The sequence below is a fragment of the Telmatherina bonti genome, assembly GCF_933228915.1.
Source record: "Telmatherina bonti genome assembly, chromosome: 3".
Taxonomy (NCBI): domain Eukaryota; kingdom Metazoa; phylum Chordata; class Actinopteri; order Atheriniformes; family Telmatherinidae; genus Telmatherina; species Telmatherina bonti.
In genome coordinates this window covers 34381074-34402401 of record NC_136621.1, presented here as the reverse complement: position 1 = coordinate 34402401, position 21328 = coordinate 34381074, and the positions used below count along the sequence as shown (strand labels likewise).

Here is a 21328-nt window from a genome sequence, read left to right as displayed (position 1 = left end):
ACACTCAGGTGGAGGTACACATCCAACTGCAACTGTGTCTCCACATCTGTCTTCTAACAGACCTCTGACATATGCAGATGTTGTGCGAGGAGTTGCGTTTGAAAAACAAAAGGAGCCAATTCCGAGTTGCAGAGTGTTACATTGTGAACGTATGATGTCTCCTTTGGAATCAGCAGATGATTACAGCTGCTCCTTCATAAATGACTGGTTATCATCATTAGGACCAGATTCCCAGGACTCCATAGACTCTGAAGATGACTTGAGACCCCTCTCTCCTGATTCACCTGTTCCTCAGTTCACATGTACTCATATTGAGTATTGTGCTGAAAGGTCAGGATGCAGGTCCTTTACACCAGAATCTGCATTATCAGACTGGGAAGACACTGATTTGTGCCTGGAAGTTCTTTTTGACCACAGCAGACCAGAGTCTCCACAGTCAGTTTTATCAGACTTTCAACTGGAGAAGTTATTTAGTAGCAGGTCATTGTCCCCAGAGTCTTTGTCTTCAGATTTTGACTATTCCCTATTGCATGAATGGCTGACTGACTTCAGAGCATCTTCCCCAGAGTCTGTCGCATCAGATGAAGGTGTGTCTTTGTCTTTTCACATGACATATGGCCAATCAAACAATCAACACTGTGACTATTATTTATGTTATTCTGAATATAGACCCACAACATCTCTGTCATCGTTGTCAGACGGTGAAGATTTGGACTTTTGTCTCCAGGACATGTTTAATGAAAGCAGAGCAGACTCACCAGATTCACTTCCTTTAGGTTTTGTGGACAAACACTCAGGTGCAAGTACACATCCAACTGCAATTGTGTCTCCACATCTGTCTGCTAACAGACCTCTGACATATGCAGATGTTGTGCGAGGAGTTGCGTTTGAAAATCAAAAAGAGCCAATTCCGCGCTGCATAGTGTTACATTGTGAACGTATGATGTCTCCTTTGGAATCAGCAGATGATTACAGCTGCTCCTTCATAAATGACTGGTTATCATCATTAGGACCAGATTCCCAGGACTCCATAGACTCTGAAGATGACTTGAGACCCCTCTCTCCTGATTCACCTGTTCCTCAGTTCACATGTACTCATATTGAATATTGTGCTGAAAGGTCAGGATGCAGGTCCTTTACACCAGAATCTGCATTATCAGACTGGGAAGACACAGATTTGTGTCTGGAAGTTCTTTTTGATCACAGCAGACCAGAGTCTCCACAGTCAGTTTTATCAGACTTTCAACTGGAGAAGTTATTTAGTAGCAGGGCATTGTCCCCAGAGTCTTTGTCTTCAGATTTTGACTATTCCCTATTGCATGAATGGCTGGTTGACTTCAGAGCATCTTCCCCAGAGTCTGTAGCATCAGATGAAGGTCTGACTTTGTCTCCTCACTTGACATATGGCCAATCAAACAACCAACACTGTGACTATTATTTACGTATTTCTGAATATAGACCAACATCATCTCTGTCATCGTTGTCAGATGGTGAAGATTTGGACTTTTGTCTCCAGGACATGTTTAATGAAAGCAGAGCAGATTCACCAGATTCACTTCCTTTAGATTTTGTGGACAAACACTCAGGTGCAGGTACACATCCAACTGCAATTGTGTCTCCACATCTGTCTGCTAACAGACCTCTGACATATGCAGATGTTGTGCGAGGAGTTGCGTTTGAAAATCAAAAAGAGCCAATTCCGCGCTGCATAGTGTTACATTGTGAACGTATGATGTCTCCTTTGGAATCAGCAGATGATTACAGCTGCTCCTTCATAAATGACTGGTTATCATCATTAGGACCAGATTCCCAGGACTCCATAGACTCTGAAGATGACTTGAGACCCCTCTCTCCTGATTCACCTGTTCCTCAGTTCACATGTACTCATATTGAATATTGTGCTGAAAGGTCAGGATGCAGGTCCTTTACACCAGAATCTGCATTATCAGACTGGGAAGACACAGATTTGTGTCTGGAAGTTCTTTTTGATCACAGCAGACCAGAGTCTCCACAGTCAGTTTTATCAGACTTTCAACTGGAGAAGTTATTTAGTAGCAGGGCATTGTCCCCAGAGTCTTTGTCTTCAGATTTTGACTATTCCCTATTGCATGAATGGCTGGTTGACTTCAGAGCATCTTCCCCAGAGTCTGTAGCATCAGATGAAGGTCTGACTTTGTCTCCTCACTTGACATATGGCCAATCAAACAACCAACACTGTGACTATTATTTACGTATTTCTGAATATAGACCAACATCATCTCTGTCATCGTTGTCAGATGGTGAAGATTTGGACTTTTGTCTCCAGGACATGTTTAATGAAAGCAGAGCAGACTCACCAGATTCACTTCCTTTAGATTTTGTGGACAAACACTCAGGTGCAGGTACACATCCAACTGCAATTGTGTCTCCACATCTGTCTGCTAACAGACCTCTGACATATGCAGATGTTGTGCGAGGAGTTGCGTTTGAAAAACAAAAAGAGCCAATTCCAAGTTGCAGAGTGTTACATTGTGAACGTATGATGTCTCCTTTGGAATCAGCAGATGATTACAGCTGCTCCTTCATAAATGACTGGTTATCATCATTAGGACCAGATTCCCAGGACTCCATAGACTCTGAAGATGACTTGAGACCCCTCTCTCCTGATTCACCTGTTCCTCAGTTCACATGTACTCATATTGAGTATTGTGCTGAAAGGTCAGGATGCAGGTCCTTTACACCAGAATCTGCATTATCAGACTGGGAAGACACTGATTTGTGCCTGGAAGTTCTTTTTGACCACAGCAGACCAGAGTCTCCACAGTCAGTTTTATCAGACTTTCAACTGGAGAAGTTATTTAGTAGCAGGTCATTGTCCCCAGAGTCTTTGTCTTCAGATTTTGACTATTCCCTATTGCATGAATGGCTGACTGACTTCAGAGCATCTTCCCCAGAGTCTGTCGCATCAGATGAAGGTCTGTCTTTGTCTTTTCACATGACATATGGCCAATCAAACAATCAACACTGTGACTATTATTTATATTATTCTGAATATAGACCCACAACATCTCTGTCATCGTTGCCAGATGGTGAAGATTTGGACTTTTATCTCCAGGACATGTTTAATGAAAGCAGAGCAGATTCACTAGATTCACTTCCTTTAGATTTTGTGGACAAACACTCAGGTGCAGGTACACATCCAACTGCAATTGTGTCTCCACATCTGTCTGCTAACAGACCTCTGACATATGCAGATGTTGTGCGAGGAGTTGCGTTTGAAAAACAAAAAGAGCCAATTCCAAGTTGCAGAGTGTTACATTGTGAACGTATGATGTCTCCTTTGGAATCAGCAGATGATTACAGCTGCTCCTTCATAAATGACTGGTTATCATCATTAGGACCAGATTCCCAGGACTCCATAGACTCTGAAGATGACTTGAGACCCCTCTCTCCTGATTCACCTGTTCCTCAGTTCACATGTACTCATATTGAGTATTGTGCTGAAAGGTCAGGATGCAGGTCCTTTACACCAGAATCTGCATTATCAGACTGGGAAGACACTGATTTGTGCCTGGAAGTTCTTTTTGACCAAAGCAGACCAGAGTCTCCACAGTCAGTTTTATCAGACTTTCAACTGGAGAAGTTATTTAGTAGCAGGTCATTGTCCCCAGAGTCTTTGTCTTCAGATTTTGACTATTCCCTATTGCATGAGTGGCTGACTGACTTCAGAGCATCTTCCCCAGAGTCTGTCGCATCAGATGAAGGTCTGTCTTTGTCTCCTCACATGACATTTCGCCAATCAAACAACCAACACTGTGACTATTATTTACGTATTTCTGAATATAGACCAACATCATCTGTGTCATCGTTGTCAGATGGTGAAGATTTGGACTTTTGTCTCCAGGACATGTTTAATGAAAGCAGAGCAGACTCACCAGATTCACTTCCTTTAGATTTTGTGGACAAACACTCAGTTGCAGGTACACATCCAACTGCAATTGTGTCTCCACATCTGTCTGCTAACAGACCTCTGACATATGCAGATGTTGTGCGAAAAGTTCCATACGAAAAGCAACGAGATCCCATTATGAGCTGCAGAACTTTACAGTTTAAAGGTGTATGGCCTCCTTCTGCGTCATCAGAGGATCAATTCAGCCTCATAAATGACTGGATATCATCGTTAGGACCAGATTCCCAGGACTCCATAGACTCTGAAGATGACTTGAGACCCCTCTCTCCTGATTCACCTGTTCCTCAGTTCACATGTACTCATATTGAATATTGTGCTGAAAGGTCAGGATGCAGGTCCTTTACACCAGAATCTGCATTATCAGACTGGGAAGACACTGATTTGTGCCTGGAAGTTCTTTTTGACCACAGCAGACCAGAGTCTCCACAGTCAGTTTTATCAGACTTTCAACTGGAGAAGTTATTTAGTAGCAGGTCATTGTCCCCAGAGTCTTTGTCTTCAGATTTTGACTATTCCCTATTGCATGAATGGCTGACTGACTTCAGAGCATCTTCCCCAGAGTCTGTCGCATCAGATGAAGGTCTGTCTTTGTCTTTTCACATGACATATGGCCAATCAAACAATCAACACTGTGACTATTATTTATGTTATTCTGAATATAGACCCACAATATCTCTGTCATCGTTGTCAGATGGTGAAGATTTGGACTTTTGTCTCCATGACATGTTTAATGAAAGCAGAGCAGACTCACCAGATTCACTTCCTTTAGGTTTTGTGGACAAACACTCAGGTGCAAGTACACATCCAACTGCAATTGTGTCTCCACATCTGTCTGCTAACAGACCTCTGACATATGCAGATGTTGTGCGAGGACTTGCGTTTGAAAATCAAAAAGAGCCAATTCCGCGCTGCAGAGTGTTACATTGTGAACGTATGATGTCTCCTTTGGAATCAGCAGATGATTACAGCTGCTCCTTCATAAATGACTGGTTATCATCATTAGGACCAGATTCCCAGGACTCCATAGACTCTGAAGATGACTTGAGACCCCTCTCTCCTGATTCACCTGTTCCTCAGTTCACATGTACTCATATTGAGTATTGTGCTGAAAGGTCAGGATGCAGGTCCTTTACACCAGAATCTGCATTATCAGACTGGGAAGACACTGATTTGTGCCTGGAAGTTCTTTTTGACCAAAGCAGACCAGAGTCTCCACAGTCAGTTTTATCAGACTTTCAACTGGAGAAGTTATTTAGTAGCAGGGCATTGTCCCCAGAGTCTTTGTCTTCAGATTTTGACTATTCCCTATTGCATGAATGGCTGGTTGACTTCAGAGCATCTTCCCCAGAGTCTGTAGCATCAGATGAAGGTCTGACTTTGTCTCCTCACATGACATATGGCCAATCAAACAACCAACACTGTGACTATTATTTACGTATTTCTGAATATAGACCAACATCATCTCTGTCATCGTTGTCAGATGGTGAAGATTTGGACTTTTGTCTCCATGACATGTTTAATGAAAGCAGAGCAGACTCACCAGATTCACTTCCTTTAGGTTTTGTGGACAAACACTCAGGTGCAAGTACACATCCAACTGCAATTGTGTCTCCACATCTGTCTGCTAACAGACCTCTGACATATGCAGATGTTGTGCGAGGACTTGCGTTTGAAAATCAAAAAGAGCCAATTCCGCGCTGCAGAGTGTTACATTGTGAACGTATGATGTCTCCTTTGGAATCAGCAGATGATTACAGCTGCTCCTTCATAAATGACTGGTTATCATCATTAGGACCAGATTCCCAGGACTCCATAGACTCTGAAGATGACTTGAGACCCCTCTCTCCTGATTCACCTGTTCCTCAGTTCACATGTACTCATATTGAGTATTGTGCTGAAAGGTCAGGATGCAGGTCCTTTACACCAGAATCTGCATTATCAGACTGGGAAGACACTGATTTGTGCCTGGAAGTTCTTTTTGACCAAAGCAGACCAGAGTCTCCACAGTCAGTTTTATCAGACTTTCAACTGGAGAAGTTATTTAGTAGCAGGGCATTGTCCCCAGAGTCTTTGTCTTCAGATTTTGACTATTCCCTATTGCATGAATGGCTGGTTGACTTCAGAGCATCTTCCCCAGAGTCTGTAGCATCAGATGAAGGTCTGACTTTGTCTCCTCACTTGACATATGGCCAATCAAACAACCAACACTGTGACTATTATTTACGTATTTCTGAATATAGACCAACATCATCTCTGTCATCGTTGTCAGATGGTGAAGATTTGGACTTTTGTCTCCAGGACATGTTTAATGAAAGCAGAGCAGACTCACCAGATTCACTTCCTTTAGATTTTGTGGACAAACACTCAGTTGCAGGTACACATCCAACTGCAATTGTGTCTCCACATCTGTCTGCTAACAGACCTCTGACATATGCAGATGTTGTGCGAAAAGTTCCATACGAAAAGCAACGAGATCCCATTATGAGCTGCAGAACTTTACAGTTTAAAGGTGTATGGCCTCCTTCTGCGTCATCAGAGGATCAATTCAGCCTCATAAATGACTGGATACCATCGTTAGAACCAGATTCCCAGGACTCCATAGACTCTGAAGATGACTTGAGACCCCTCTCTCCTGATTCACCTGTTCCTCAGTTCACATGTACTCATATTGAGTATTGTGCTGAAAGGTCAGGATGCAGGTCCTTTACACCAGAATCTGCTTTATCAGACTGGGAAGACACTGATTTGTGTCTGGAAGTTCTTTTTGATCACAGCAGACCAGAGTCTCCACAGTCAGTTTTATCAGACTTTCAACTGGAGAAGTTATTTAGTAGCAGGGCATTGTCCCCAGAGTCTTTGTCTTCAGATTTTTACTATTCCCTATTGCATGAATGGCTGACTGATTTCAGAGCATCTTCCCCAGAGTCTGTAGCATCAGATGAAGGTCTGTCTTTGTCTCCTCACATGACATTTGGCCAATCAAACAACCAACACTGTGACTATTATTTACGTATTTCTGAATATAGACCAACATCATCTCTGTCATCGTTGTCAGATGGTGAGGATTTGGGCTTTTGTCTCCAGGACATGTTTAATGAAAGCAGAGCAGATTCACCAGATTCACTTCCTTTAGATTTTGTGGACAAACACTCAGGTGCAGGTACACATCCAACTGCAATTGTGTCTCCACATCTGTCTGCTAACAGACCTCTGACATATGCAGATGTTGTGCGAGGATTTGCGTTTGAAAAACAAAAAGAGCCAATTCCGAGTTGCAGAGTGTTACATTGTGAACATATGATGTCTCCTTTGGAATCAGCAGATGATTACAGCTGCTCCTTCATAAATGACTGGTTATCATCATTAGGACCAGATTCCCAGGACTCCATAGACTCTGAAGATGACTTGAGACCCCTCTCTCCTGATTCACCTGTTCCTCAGTTCACATGTACTCATTTTGAGTATTGTGCTGAAAGGTCAGGATGCAGGTCCTTTACACCAGAATCTGCATTATCAGACTGGGAAGACACTGATTTGTGTCTGGAAGTTCTTTTTGATCACAGCAGACCAGAGTCTCCACAGTCAGTTTTATCAGACTTTCAACTGGAGAAGTTATTTACTAGCAGGGCATTGTCCCCAGAGTCTTTGTCTTCAGATTTTGACTATTCCCTATTGCATGAATGGCTGACTGATTTCAGAGCATCTTCCCCAGAGTCTGTAGCATCAGATGAAGGTCTGACTTTGTCTCCTCACATGACATATGGCCAATCAAACAACCAACACTGTGACTATTATTTACGTATTTCTGAATATAGACCAACATCATCTCTGTCATCGTTGTCAGATGGTGAAGATTTGGACTTTTGTCTCCAGGACATGTTTAATGAAAGCAGAGCAGATTCACCAGATTCACTTCCTTTAGATTTTGTGGACAAACACTCAGGTGCAGGTACACATCCAACTGCAATTGTGTCTCCACATCTGTCTGCTAACAGACCTCTGACATATGCAGATGTTGTGCGAGGAGTTGCGTTTGAAAAACAAAAAGAGCCAATTCAGAGTTACAGAGTGTTACATTGTGAACGTATGATGTCTCCTTTGGAATCAGCAGATGATTACAGCTGCTCCTTCATAAATGACTGGTTATCATCATTAGGACCAGATTCCCAGGACTCCATAGACTCTGAAGATGACTTGAGACCCCTCTCTCCTGATTCACCTGTTCCTCAGTTCACATGTACTCATATTGAGTATTGTGCTGAAAGGTCCTTTACACCAGAATCTGCATTATCAGACTGGGAAGACACTGATTTGTGCCTGGAAGTTCTTTTTGACCACAACAGACCAGAGTCTCCACAGTCAGTTTTATCAGACTTTCAACTGGAGAAGTTTTTTAGTTGTAGGGCATTGTCCCCAGAATCAAACAACCCCTCTTGCCCTGAATCTTCTTCCGATAACTCTTCATCAATTCAATTATTACAGAAAAGAGGCAAAGGTGTACTTATTTCCCATTTGTATGATCCAGTGTACAAAGGAAATTGTTCTCACTGCCTATTTAAGTTGTCTGAAAGCTTTTAAAAATCTTTTTCAACATATTGCGTCTTATATTTGACGTAATTTACACCTTGTTGAAATCTGTTCAGTGTCAATTCATTCATAACTGTGTCCCCTTTCAATCAATGTAGCTTTTTTCAGCATCATCAAACACTTTCAAACACTTAGTAGATTAAGGCCACAAAGCCGACAAGCAGTGCAAAAGAGGTTATAACTGAAATCTAAAGACAACAAGGTGCAAGAAAACTAAATTTACATTTAGTTTAATTGGTAGTCAAATTTGCACCTTAGCTTCACATATAAAACAAGTTATGGATATAACCTTTAAAGATAGCACTAAAAATATTTATCAACATGTCAAAACATTTGAAAAGTTTACTTCCTTTCACCAAAGGTTTGGCAAAGTAGGAATATTGCAACACATAAATAATAAGCACCAAACTCAAACTGTGACACTGATTGAACTCTTTAAATAAAATAACCCAACTATTTATTCTACTTTATTTTATATAAAATAAAAGTAGAGTAGCTACTTCAAAGATTTTTGGCCAAGTTATAGAATTAAATAAATATTTTGTATCTGACCTAACAAATGACCCATCCTTCAGCTTGATACAATTTTGAGTGACATTTAAATTTGTGGTGTAGTAGTAATACATAACAGCCTATTATCAATATGTTATCCCATTAACAACCTAGCCAAACAGTAGTGACTAAAGCATTTTCCACATTTATAAATTTGGCTCTCACAATAATAATAAAATAATTTTTTATCTGGGCTATGAGACATGTACCTGACTTCAGACATTAAAGTCAATCTACAGAAACAAATGGACACTTATGAAGTCGAAGAAAGAGGAAAACGATTTGTGTCTGAAATCAAGCTAACATGGGCTACATCTGCTGCTGACGCTGATTGAGATTAACAGATGTCAGATCGACTCAAATGAAACCTCCTAAAACGGCATTAAAATAGTTTGTTTTGAACACACAAAACACCGCAAGATTCTTACATTTCCATGTTGTTGGTTTGCTAGCTATCTGAGCATATCTAGATAGCATGGTTAGCTACACTAGTTAGCATGGGTCAACATGCTTCACAATATCAGTGGGTTTGGATTTTTTTTACCTTTTCCTGGACAGAAAAATGAAAAAATAAACTCATCATTTAACATGATTACCTCACATATCAGTACATCATATTTCTTTATTTTTTTCACATTAAAAATAATTTTCAATGATGTATTGTAATTTTCTTAGAGTTTGCCAGTCAGGATTTTTTTAGTGAACAAGCTGATACTAACTTCTGTTGTATATTGTGTAAAAGTAATAAATCAAAACAAAAACAAAAAGTTGCAATACAGGCTTATTAATAAGTTTTTTACACTCTTGTGAAAGTTTTCTTTACCTATCTAATACAATACAATACAATACAATACAATACAAGAATACTTTATTTATCCCCGAAGGGAAATCCAAGGTTCCAGTACAACCCGAGCAAGATCAGACAAACAAACAAACAAACACAAGATAACAGGCCAGGCAGTCCTGAGGCCTCGCAGCCAGTTTTATCCGGCGCTGCCTTTCAACAGAAAAGAACAGAAGTACATTAGGATCGGGGAAAGAGGGCAAAATACAGGTACCACCAGACTGTGCCTCATGGGGGTGCAGTCTGGAGAGACAAAAGAAACACCTCATGTACACATAAACACAAATTCAGGCGATAGACAACATAGGCAAGTCTGGAGAAGGTGGTGAGAAATAGGAGAGTGTGTCTGTAACAGTGAGATTCTATCTGTAATATGCTCTTTTTTTAGTGATGTAGTTTGGGTCTTATAAAGGGCCTAAGAAGTTCTCTCAGGCTAGACCAGGATTAAGTTTCAAAATATTAGTCAGTCGGTGATCCCAGCTGCATGTTTTTATTTTTTCAAGCAGACATATTTACAGTAGCAGATCCACATTCTTATATCGATGGCATGAACCGAGATTTGGCTGTATGATCTTTTTATCCATTATAAAACATGAAATAATGTATCTTTTATTGAGAGTATGCAAATAATCTAAAATTACATCAAGTCAAACCAATTGTTCGGTAGTTTTACACTGAGTTGAGTCACTTGCCATTGTGTAGAATAAAAAGAAATGGTATCATCATGCTGTCCAACTTGAAGAGACTGTCCATAAACAAAAGAAAAATAACGTGAAAATAGATCACTGGTGCATAAACTAAAATGGACAGCTCCTGAATCACAACTAAGAGGACGTCCATCCAAGATTTGGTCCTCCAAGAACTTGAAAAGAAAGTCCATGAGCAAGAACAAGAAAAAGGGATCCTTGGTCTCGGTAAGACAGCAAAAGCTCTGCTTGTCAGTGAGTGCAGTGTTGGCTTCAAAGGTTTTAAAGAACATGGCAAAATACTAAGTCGGAATGTAGCAGATGCTCTTCAAGCTTTTACTAATAACTTAAGGCCTTTAGTGTCTTGTTTTGGCATGTTTGAATATCAGCAGATGAAGTGATGCTGTCGTAAAACATAGCTAAAAGAATTGACCTTGTCTCAGTAATACCATCTTCACTTTTTTCTATTTTTATAAAAAAAAAATCACAATTTAAATAAGTTGAAATCCACTCTAAAGATATTTATTAACAGCAAAATTTAACATGATGGCAGTTAAAGGCATGTGCTGTTTGTCATGCTCGTTCCTGTCCGCAAACTTCATGCTCTTCTTAACAAACATAAAAGGATTATTCAAACATACCTCTTTACTGGGTTTGGAAATGTTACAAGGCCCAGTGGCAGCCATACAGTTCAGCTGATAAATTCATTTCAAATGCTAAATTGTGAAAAGATCACTGTATCACTGTGTCTGTATCACCATTCCTTCCCCCCCACCCTTTCCCACCTTAAATACTTTGGCTGAAAACATATTGTGTGTTGGTTATGTTGACTGAATCTTTTGTTTGTTTTGTCACTAAAATAGTGGTTCATTTTTATAAGACCAATACTATTTACCCTTCAAAAGCAATAGAGGCCTATTTTTCTTTGTTGTTGTTTTATCTTTCTGACTTAGATTTGTCCACACGTTTGCTATTCATTACACCAAATCCATTTTTTTTACTTTAATGTGTCTCGCAGTCATATGACAAAATGACATTATAATGATAATATAAAATAATGTTTGAAAAATACTTTCTTTAAACACTCTAAGTCAATGATACCCTGCTTTTTTGATGTATGTCATTAATTGAATTAATGTTATTAGCATACAGACAGGTGAAAAGATGAGAGGAAAACAGTCTATCTGAGGGGTTTTACCCCAACCAGAAAACATGTAATATATACATTTCTCTATTTATGCAAAACAAAATAGTTATATGTTTAATGATTTTTGTTGTGAGTTTTCCGAGTATTTCTTGGCTGTTTTCATTCAAGCGGCATTCACGTTACATAACAACAATCCCAGTACATGAATATAACCATGTGGACCAGAGCTTTATGTCCAGGAGATTTAGAACATATTGGTCTAACCATTTAACCATTTAGTGTTGAGTTTTAGATTGAATTAAAGCATCCAATCATCTTCTCCTTCCTCCTTAAAAGCATACAGTATGTGATAATGTAAAAACTGGCTAAACATGGAAAGTAGTCAACATCATGCTAGAACTGGTATGAAGACATGGGACACTGATGTTCTGACAGAAAATATATCTCTTTCGGTCTAGGGTACGGCAAAAGGAAAAAATAGCAACTAAGATTTCAGAGTCTTTATGTAAGCGTGCAATGTTATGCACTGTAGAGTATTGTATGTAATTACATCCTGTTTGCTGAGCCACCATTTGCCGTAAGAACAGCTTGGGCTCTTTGACACTGATTCTTTGCAGCTTTAGTTGTTTGTTTGATAAATGCTGTCAAAATTTTGTTTAAATTGGGTTAAAGACATATAAAACTTATGTTACAGGTACATCTCAGAAAATCCGAATATTATAAAAAAAAAAGATAAATATTTTTTCACTAATTTCAGAATTTAAAACCTAGATATTTTAAAGATTTATGACACATACCTGCCAAAGCTACCAAAAGCTGCTTCAATGACCATGGTGTTACGGTGCTTGATTTGCCAACAAACTCACCTGATCTGAACTCACCCCCAGACAATCTGTGGGGTTTTGCCAAGAGGAAGATGAGAGACACCAGACCCAACTATGTAGATGACCTGAAGGCTGCTATCAAAGCAACCTGGGCTTCCGTTACACACACTGATCGCTTCCATTGCCACGTCGCATTGATGCAGTAATTCAAGCAAAACGAAACCCAACCAAGTACTGAGTGCATGGAAATGAACATACTCTTCAGAAGCCTGACATTTCTGTTAAAAATATAATTTTTTCATTGCTCTTATGTAATATTCAAATTTTCTGAGACACTCCATTTTATTTATATGGCTTTCACATTCTGAAATGAGTGCCGAAAAATATTGAACTCTTTCATAATATTTTAATTTTTTGAGGTGTGTCTGTGAGGTGTATATATTCTCAGTGATGCACCCCCACCTGTCCCGCATATTACCAGTTCTGTGAGCTCTAGCTAGTCATATCTTGACTCTTGTCTTTTCTCTTGTTCAGTTCCTTTGTCTTTGTCTTTCTTTCTCTCTCTTCCTTCAATGATGCTTTCTCATGTTTTTCTTTACTGAGGTAGCCGCAGTTCATCTTCAAAAAGGCCACCGCATTTATATTTGTTTGGTAGCATTTACCACTATGCATAAAGCAACATCACTTGGCTTTGTGGGAAGAAGATGTTGTGTGGTGTGCTTTCCAGAAATGAACATAATAGATGTAACTGACAGCAAACGAGTCAGGAATGTGAATTTTTTAGGTTGGGAAATTACGTAATGTGTCTTTAAGAACTAAACATAGCACTTGATTATCAAACCATTCGGTGTCCCACATCCTATAGGAGCATTATGAACTTATATGAGCTGATTTCAATCAGAGTAGAAACGTTTCAGGGTAAAGGTTTTCATTAACTTTTTATATCAATTTACTCCACCCATTAGACACTTTAATCTACGTTGACCCAAACCAACAAGCAAACGCCCCTTCCCCCAGTGATGACATAAGGAGTTCAGATGTTTCTTATCTTTTGTCATCTGTCTGTTTATGTTAATAATATATTAATGATTATGACATATAAGCATGTGGCCTAAAGTGAGATTTTTCATTTGAGACTTTGCTGACATGCTTAGAACGATGTTTGTCCTGAATGCATGTTTCATTTGAGTCTTCATTTCATCACCAAAGACACCATAAATCATTTTTATTTTTAATTTGTTTTCCCATTCCATTTCACCATTTCTTTCAGATCTCAGCGTCATCTTCCAAGATCAATCTTTCACAGTCCTCAAAATCAAATATTGTAGATTTAGGATTGACTCAGGTCTCTCCGACTGAGACGCCACTCTTGGCAGGAGATTCTCTTGCTCCCTCCTCTGCAAAACTAGACATAGTCATTCCAAATACCTTGGATTTGGGTAAAACACAATGTGCCATGACAGTGACCGGTCAAAATCGCTCACCGCAGGAAAATCATGAAGAATTCTCATTGTCCTGTCAAAGTACTGACCCTGGCTTAGATAAACCAGCCTCTATGATGCCAGATTCAGAAGACAGCCAAGACAAACTCACCATCATGTCTGCAGACTCAACAGCAACATCCCCAGAGTCAGGATCCCCTCAGCTTGACCAGCTTCTGTCAGATCTGAAGGAGATGAAACTTAAATTCAGACAAGAGACACCAAACAAAACTCTGTCCGTGTCTCATGATGGCAGCCCTGAAGTTGGGGACATTTACAAGTTTCAAGAGCATTCACAAAGAGATCAGTGCCCTATGGAAGAAAGTGATACCCAAGGAGTCAGCATGTCATCGATTGCACAGCCTGTTGAAGGTATCACAAATGTTGCAGTCCCTCCTAATACAACAAAAAATTCAGAGGCAAGCTTTGACGTTAACCAAGACTGCTATGTACCCCCTGCTGAATTCCTCCCAGTTCCAAAATCTCCCAAAAGCCTCAGTGAAGACAATGAACCATCCAACATAAATACTGTAAATATTGAAAAGTATCCCTCAGAGACCGATGCACCTGAGGAGATTTGGACTAATCTTTGTGGAGAAGTTTTTACGAGTGACACTCCTGTCAATCATGAAGGATGTGGCTCAGCCACACAACCTGATGAGTTAAAGGGTGTGATACTGCAAACATCAACTCAGAGTATCCAAGATAAATATTCCTGCCATGGAGATGGAGCTTCCACTGAAACCATTTCCTCCCAGTCGTTGTCTGATCTGACTCCTGAGACAGTGACGACTGCGAGACATTTCAGCTTTACGGAGCTGATTCCAGATCCTTCCTTGGGGGACTCTGAGATATCCTCAGATGAGGGTAGTCAAAGGACCTGTGAGCACCAGTCTGGAGAAAGCCCAACTCCAGTTGGCCATGACATTTCGGTCGCTCAGTCTGCCTCAGTCCAATCAAAAAGCGACTTGGCCTCATCGGCTTCTGATGAGGAGTACGCCATCCCACATGCACATGACACCTCCTCTGTCTACGACGTCTTAACCCACACATCTCCCGATTGCGCAACAGTAATGCAACATGACACAGACAGCTCAACGGTCGAATCTTCTGACGCAGAGCCTTACTTCGACTGCAAACAAGGAGTTTCTGATTTCTCTGAGACTGAACTTGAAGGACTTGATGCAAGAACTGAGCCAAGTGAAAGTGAAGCCCAGGATCAGCGTGGCCATCTTGAACTGCAGGAAACGACTAATCAAAAAGTGCTGTTGTCTTCTGAAAGTGAAGATTATGAGGATGCTTCTTTTGTGCTCAAGCCTCCTCATCATGTGGACGAAGAAAGTGAAGAATCTTCACACGCTTCAGAGACATCAGATGAAGAATTCCCCTTTTGTGAGGCTTCACAGCTACCTGGGACATTTGATACTGATAAATCTCTGAGAAGGGTAAGATGAGACCTGGTGAAAACTTGCAAGCTTTTTCCCCAAAGCTACGCTTTAACATTTGCTTCAAAGAGGAATGACTGCTAATGCTCTGGCCACACAAGCTGGAACTAAACATTCCCTGTAACCCTCATTTTGTTTTGAATTCAGATTCGCGCAATCCTAACATAGCATGTTATTCTGTTGCTTCCAGTAAGCAGTCCTACTGAGTGTTCACATGAGCCGTTTCCTCTTTTTTCTCCTTCACTTTTTTCCTCAGCAATATCTGCATTCTCTATCTAAACAAGTAAAAGCATGGTTTGTTTTTCCAAATGCTTTTTATATTATAGAAACTCCTTGTCCCACCTTGCAGTGTAACTGGAAAATTCACATCAGAAGGTGCACTTCTGTTTTTTTTTGCTTGCTTTGCTGCAGTCACAGCTTTCATACATTATAATGTCACCCATTAAATCTGAACTTGTTGCTTACTCAGGAGATCACTGCAGAGCTTGGATCAATATCAGGAAGTTCAGATGAGGAATTCTTTACCACCAGAATAGTACGAAGGAGAGTTGTCATTCAGGTACCCCATTCGGCATGGTTGGTGGTGCTAAGTCCTAACCAGGCTATGTCGTCACTGGTTACTGTCTAACAATGTTTGATGCATCCAGATTGAGTAAAAATATGTGCTCCTGAACATATTATGACATTTTATTTGCAGTGATGGCTGAAACTCATGAAATCTGTGAGTTTAACAGTGTAATCCTGAGAGTTTCCTAAAATCCCCTTCATGTCACTGAACTGAAAGAACGGTTTCTGGGTTGTATTTCTCCTCTAGCATGTGTTGCCGTCAAACACCTAAACATCACACTGACCCGAAAAAAATGTTTCTAAGAATTCATGCCGGTTTCCTTACAGGCTGATGAAATCGCTGACCTCCCTTCACAGTCTGTAACAGAGGAAAGGTACAAGGATGAAAATGGACATATCGTTGTCAAAAGGGTAAAGCAAGACTCTGCATATGCTCCAGCAAATATAGTGAGTTACTCCTTTAAATGAAAGCACAAACATAAACCCATTATCTCAATCAGGTCACCCGAAAAGTTATCCGCAAGTGTGTTTCTGCGGATGGTGCAGAACACGAAGAGGTGCCACCACACGGAAGTCCTCAAGCGTCCGTCAACGTCTCAGAGGGAGATGGATACTCCAAGGTGGTGAAGCGGACAGTAGTGAAGAGTGAAGGAGACCACACAGAGGTGTGTAAACTGCACATGGCTGTATTCCCATTATCATCTTCGACAGATTTTTAACCCTTAACCAGCGGGGCTCTGCCCTGAGCTGGTTTTAAGTATTTTTTAATATAAAATCTTGGACAATTTGTTAAATGTCAGTCGGTCAGTATTAATGAAGGTATTGATGCTTTTCTGATTCAACAATAATAAATATGAACTGTATCTGATCATTATCCACAATGGCTGTTAGAAATGTCTCTTCTCGGACTTTAAAACACACACAAAAAGACAACAACAAATAAACAAATACTTTTTTTCCACATGACATCATCTTTCAAACAGCCTGGGGGGAATTAAATTAGGAAAACAGTATCTGTGCAGGTAAATGCCTTAAATAAACTGATGACTTTTTATTTTGACCAAGGTAACATTTGTCAATCGTGAGGGTTTCCACTCAACAAGGCAAGAAAACGCTGAAGCTTGTAAGGTCAGTCACTCGGAAAAGACAACGCTGTTAGAGGGAGAAAGGACAGTGACTTCCAAGGGCGACACATCTTTGACCTCTGACCTCCCGTCAGCCCAAGATGACTTCAAAGAGGTATTTTAATAACCTCTTTGTCATTGTAGAATATAGAGACCTATGTGAGCTGAGCTTCAATCTACAGTTTATCTAGTTCATATACGTTCATTCATCCCAATTTCCAAAAGTTGAGGCACTTTTTAAACGATAAATTCACAACAAAGTGATTTTTTTATATCAGAATCAGTCAAAACTTTGTCATGATAAATAAGAAAAACCAGCCAAAATCATTCATGTTTTAGAAATCCCTAGATAGAGGTCAGTCGCTGTGGTTCTGATAAGGATACCAGTTAAATTGCTGATAGGTAAATTGGTGATTCAAAACATTTGAGATCCATTTTTCCTTATTTCCCATAAAACATAGAGCTGATATGATAACAAAAAAATGTTTGAATTTAGTCATCAGTGACATATTTTACAATGTCCTTGTTTCACAGAAATAAGGACCAAACACGTAAATATTCATGAATATAATGCAGTTCAGCACCAAACCGTGTGTTTTTGCTTGCAATGTCTCCCTTTCATGCCACCAGGCACTTGGTTTTTTTGGTGGTTTTAGCAGAACCGAGCTCCCTCCTGTGGTAGAGCGAGAAACTGTCAGAGAGGATGGAACTGTGGTCAGGAGGTGTGTGTGTGTGTGTGTGTGTGTGTGTGTGTGTGTGTGTGTGTGTGTGTGTGTGTGTGTGTGTGTGTGTGTGTGTGAGTGAGACACAGTGCCCCTGTTTAATTGTGTGTGACTACTTGCAGTGTGGGTGTGAAATTTTGATAAATTTAATAAATTCAATAATTGTGATTGAAGTCTGCTCATTTTGCTGTGGGGAGTAATCTGTGATGTTTTGCTTCACTTTGCTTTGTTTTGTTTTGATTTGTTTTGTTTTGGTTTGGTTTAGTTTGGTTTTTTGCTTTGCTTTGTTTGATTTGATTTGATTTGTGTTGTTTTGTTTTGTTTTGCTTCGCTTCGCTTTGCTTTGCTTTTCTCAGCCAACCAGAAAGGCACGGGATCACAACATAATGCTGGATTTAAAAAGTATGATCTAATCTGCATTCTTTGGATTTTACCATTTTTCTCCAACTGGAGAGGATGACAAGGATTTGGTTGACTCTTCTGGTTCCAGTGTCTAATTTATTCTGCTAGATGTCACTTTATCCACACTGAACCTTCTATATTCATGCAGCTGCAGGTGCAGGTGCTCTTGTTTGAGACACTAAATAGTTCTTATTTGTGTTTTCTCTCTGTGCTTGCTTTATCTTTAGGGCCCACATGCGTAAAAGCGTCACCCTCAGACGAACAGCGGTGAAGGGAGCTGGGCCAAACCATCAGGTCCTTGTAGAGCAAACAGATAACATTGCAAAAGGGATAATACCCTGTGACCTTGAACAGCAACTCTACTAGCTCTTTCATAGCTACTATGAGCAAGAATAAAGAGGACAATGATAAGGACGAATCGGAGGAGGGAGCATAGAAGAATGCATAAGACTCTCCCATGTTCCCCGGCTCGCCCACGCTAAAGTCCCTGCTAATCCTATGCATCAGCCACATGCAATCCCAGTGTGTACCTCGCACCTCAGAGTTACCACAGTCTTCCCATTTTACCAACCTGGAAGATGACCTTTTTTGTTAACAAAGAAAAGTTTTTCTTCCCTGATTGATATTATGTATTTCTAATTTTCTTTTCATGTTCTGATGTTGTTTTGCCTTTTTGTGACCAAAGAAAGCCTTCTGTTGTTTTCCTGATTCATTTTATTATGAATGTCAAATGTTTGTCCTAGTTTAGCCTGTATCATGTGGTAGAGCAACAAAGAAAAAAGAAGAAAAAGAGCAATTAGAAACAAGAAAACAAAGGAACACAAGTCACATTAGCCAATCACAAACCTCTCAAAGGCAAAGAGCATTTTACAGATAGAATATTGCTGCTGCTGTCTGAGTAGGTGCCCAAAATGAAAGACAGTATTTCACATTGCACTGCCTCTCACAACTCAGATATTCCTTTCTGAAAACCTTTTAACGAACTATTCTAGCCTCTTTTTGTGTTATTTTCTTCCATTCAGGTGGTCAAGATGTCACAAACAGAAAACCATGCTGTATCGACACTGAATTTAACTGCTGCTGTCGTGCTTCGTGTAGACTACGTGCATTCTGTCTTTAGTAACTGTGTATTCTCTATAATCTGAAAAATGACATCCGTAGCCTAGGAATCAATAATCACTCGTGAAGTAGAACAGGCATGACTAATCAACATCTGTCAGTTTGATCCTAACTTTGACTGCTTTGTTGTTCAATAGATTGTCCTTTAGCATTTCTTTCCTCCTCTTTATTTTATGTATCTTCTTTTTTCCTTTTTTTTTTTTTGCTCTCTCTTCAGTGTTTGATATCAAGTCATTGTATGGATGCAGAATGTGTGAGTGAAGCTACACTGCAGGCACTGATTGTTTCTCTATGCATGTGTTGAGTGAAAGTTTGCAGTCTGAGGAAAATATCGCTGGTATTATCATTACAGGATTTGTTGCTACATGTGTCTTATTTTAGAGTTTATTCTTGTTTAATTTGGATTTTGGTTTATTTTACAAGTTATTTAGGTTATCTGTTCATTAATCAGGTCCTTCAGTTTTGTAGCTGGGTAATGAAATCATCACAGACTTCTGATATGACATTTGTGGTGAAGTCAATAGGCATTATAAGTTTTATTTAAAACAGCTTTATTAGCTCACCTTTTTCAATAAGAAAATGTTGTGCTGTTAAATATGTATTAGAGTGAATGGTTGTGTGTGTTATGGAAGAGTGTGTGCTGGTTTCTCTCAGCAAACGAAGGAAAAAAAACCTCTTTTACACAAATTGCTTTTGCACTCCTGAATGTCAGGCGGAAAAACCTCCATGCTTTCTGTGCACAGGATATGAAGTATATTAGATCAATAAAGTTACACTGGAAAGCAGATTGACAGCTTAAGTATGCGGTTATCTACACCTCTGAGCATCGCTAATGTATGTATCTACAACATGTACTTATTTCACTATCACTGTTTCTTTGTGAGTTATAAAAATGTAAAATACAAATTAGTGGACGTTCACTGTGACAGGTATGCTTATAATTCAACAAATCAGCATCCCTTTTTTTCTGTGATGACAGTTATATACATATAGAGCGCATATATAAATAACTAAAAAGGGCATGTGTTACTGTATCAAAATTCAAAAATGACAAAAACAAAATGGCTGAAGTGTATCTATGGCTGATAGAGAATAAAAAATCTCCCAACAGATAGTGTTGTGTTTTACTATGTCTTAAGAGATTTGTTGTTGTTGTTTTTTTTGTTGTTGTTTTTTTTTTTTTAATTTCTATTTTTATTTGGGGTAATTGGCGCTATTGTATAAACTTGTGGTAAAATGAAGGCAGTACAGGCTTGATATGGTGTCGGAGAAGGCACGCCGTGTGCTGCCCCCTGCTGGACATCACGCGACAGGACAGGCTTGTCGTGGGGTCGGAGGAGAGGGCGCGCCTTGTGCTGCACCCTGCTGGACATCAGGAGAACTTCAACAGATTTTCGTAAAACCAGGTGTGTAAAATGTTGGTTTAAAATAAATCAAATGATGGCATATTCAGCCCAAAGAAAGTAAAAGAAACGGCCATTCATTTAAGCTGCATATAAACAAAAATACGAGACTCAGTTTGTGAAAAAAATGTCAGTCCACGTAGGCATGGTAGGATGTATTACAGTGGGCTTAGGAGGAATGTTTTCCACTTATTCACAGGCTGGTTTTTCAAAATTCTCTACTTGATGAGTTGGAGCAATCATTAAGAGAAAATATAGTAAGTTCACATATATCTTGTTTCTATAGGTCTGCGTGAACTCATAGGCAGACTTGCTTTCATTTTAAAGTGAACTACTGACATTTTATTCAAGCATTCTTAATAAATTAAGAAGATATCAGAATTTTGGGAGAAAAAAAATTGGTTTAACCTGTTTTGTTTATTAAATTTAAATGAAAAAAAAATTGTGAAAGTTGAGCGAAACAAGAAAGTATCTGG

At 39.6% G+C, this 21328-nt stretch overlaps 1 protein-coding gene across 1 annotated transcript in view; it reads left to right on the top strand.

Annotated features, from left to right (window-relative positions):
• Nucleotides 1-18700, top strand: part of LOC306775016 (uncharacterized protein) — a gene marked incomplete at its 5' end in the record, with an annotated part of 83108 nt that extends 64408 nt beyond the window's left edge. The window contains 4 exons of the mRNA XM_079265222.1: nucleotides 16410-16493; nucleotides 16583-16747; nucleotides 17148-17321; nucleotides 18558-18700. Coding sequence (XP_079121348.1) covers nucleotides 16410-16493; nucleotides 16583-16747; nucleotides 17148-17321; nucleotides 18558-18572 — 438 coding nt within the window. The 3' untranslated portion in view covers nucleotides 18573-18700. The remainder of the gene's footprint in view (nucleotides 1-16409; nucleotides 16494-16582; nucleotides 16748-17147; nucleotides 17322-18557) is intronic.
• Nucleotides 18701-21328: the final 2628 nt, after the last annotated feature.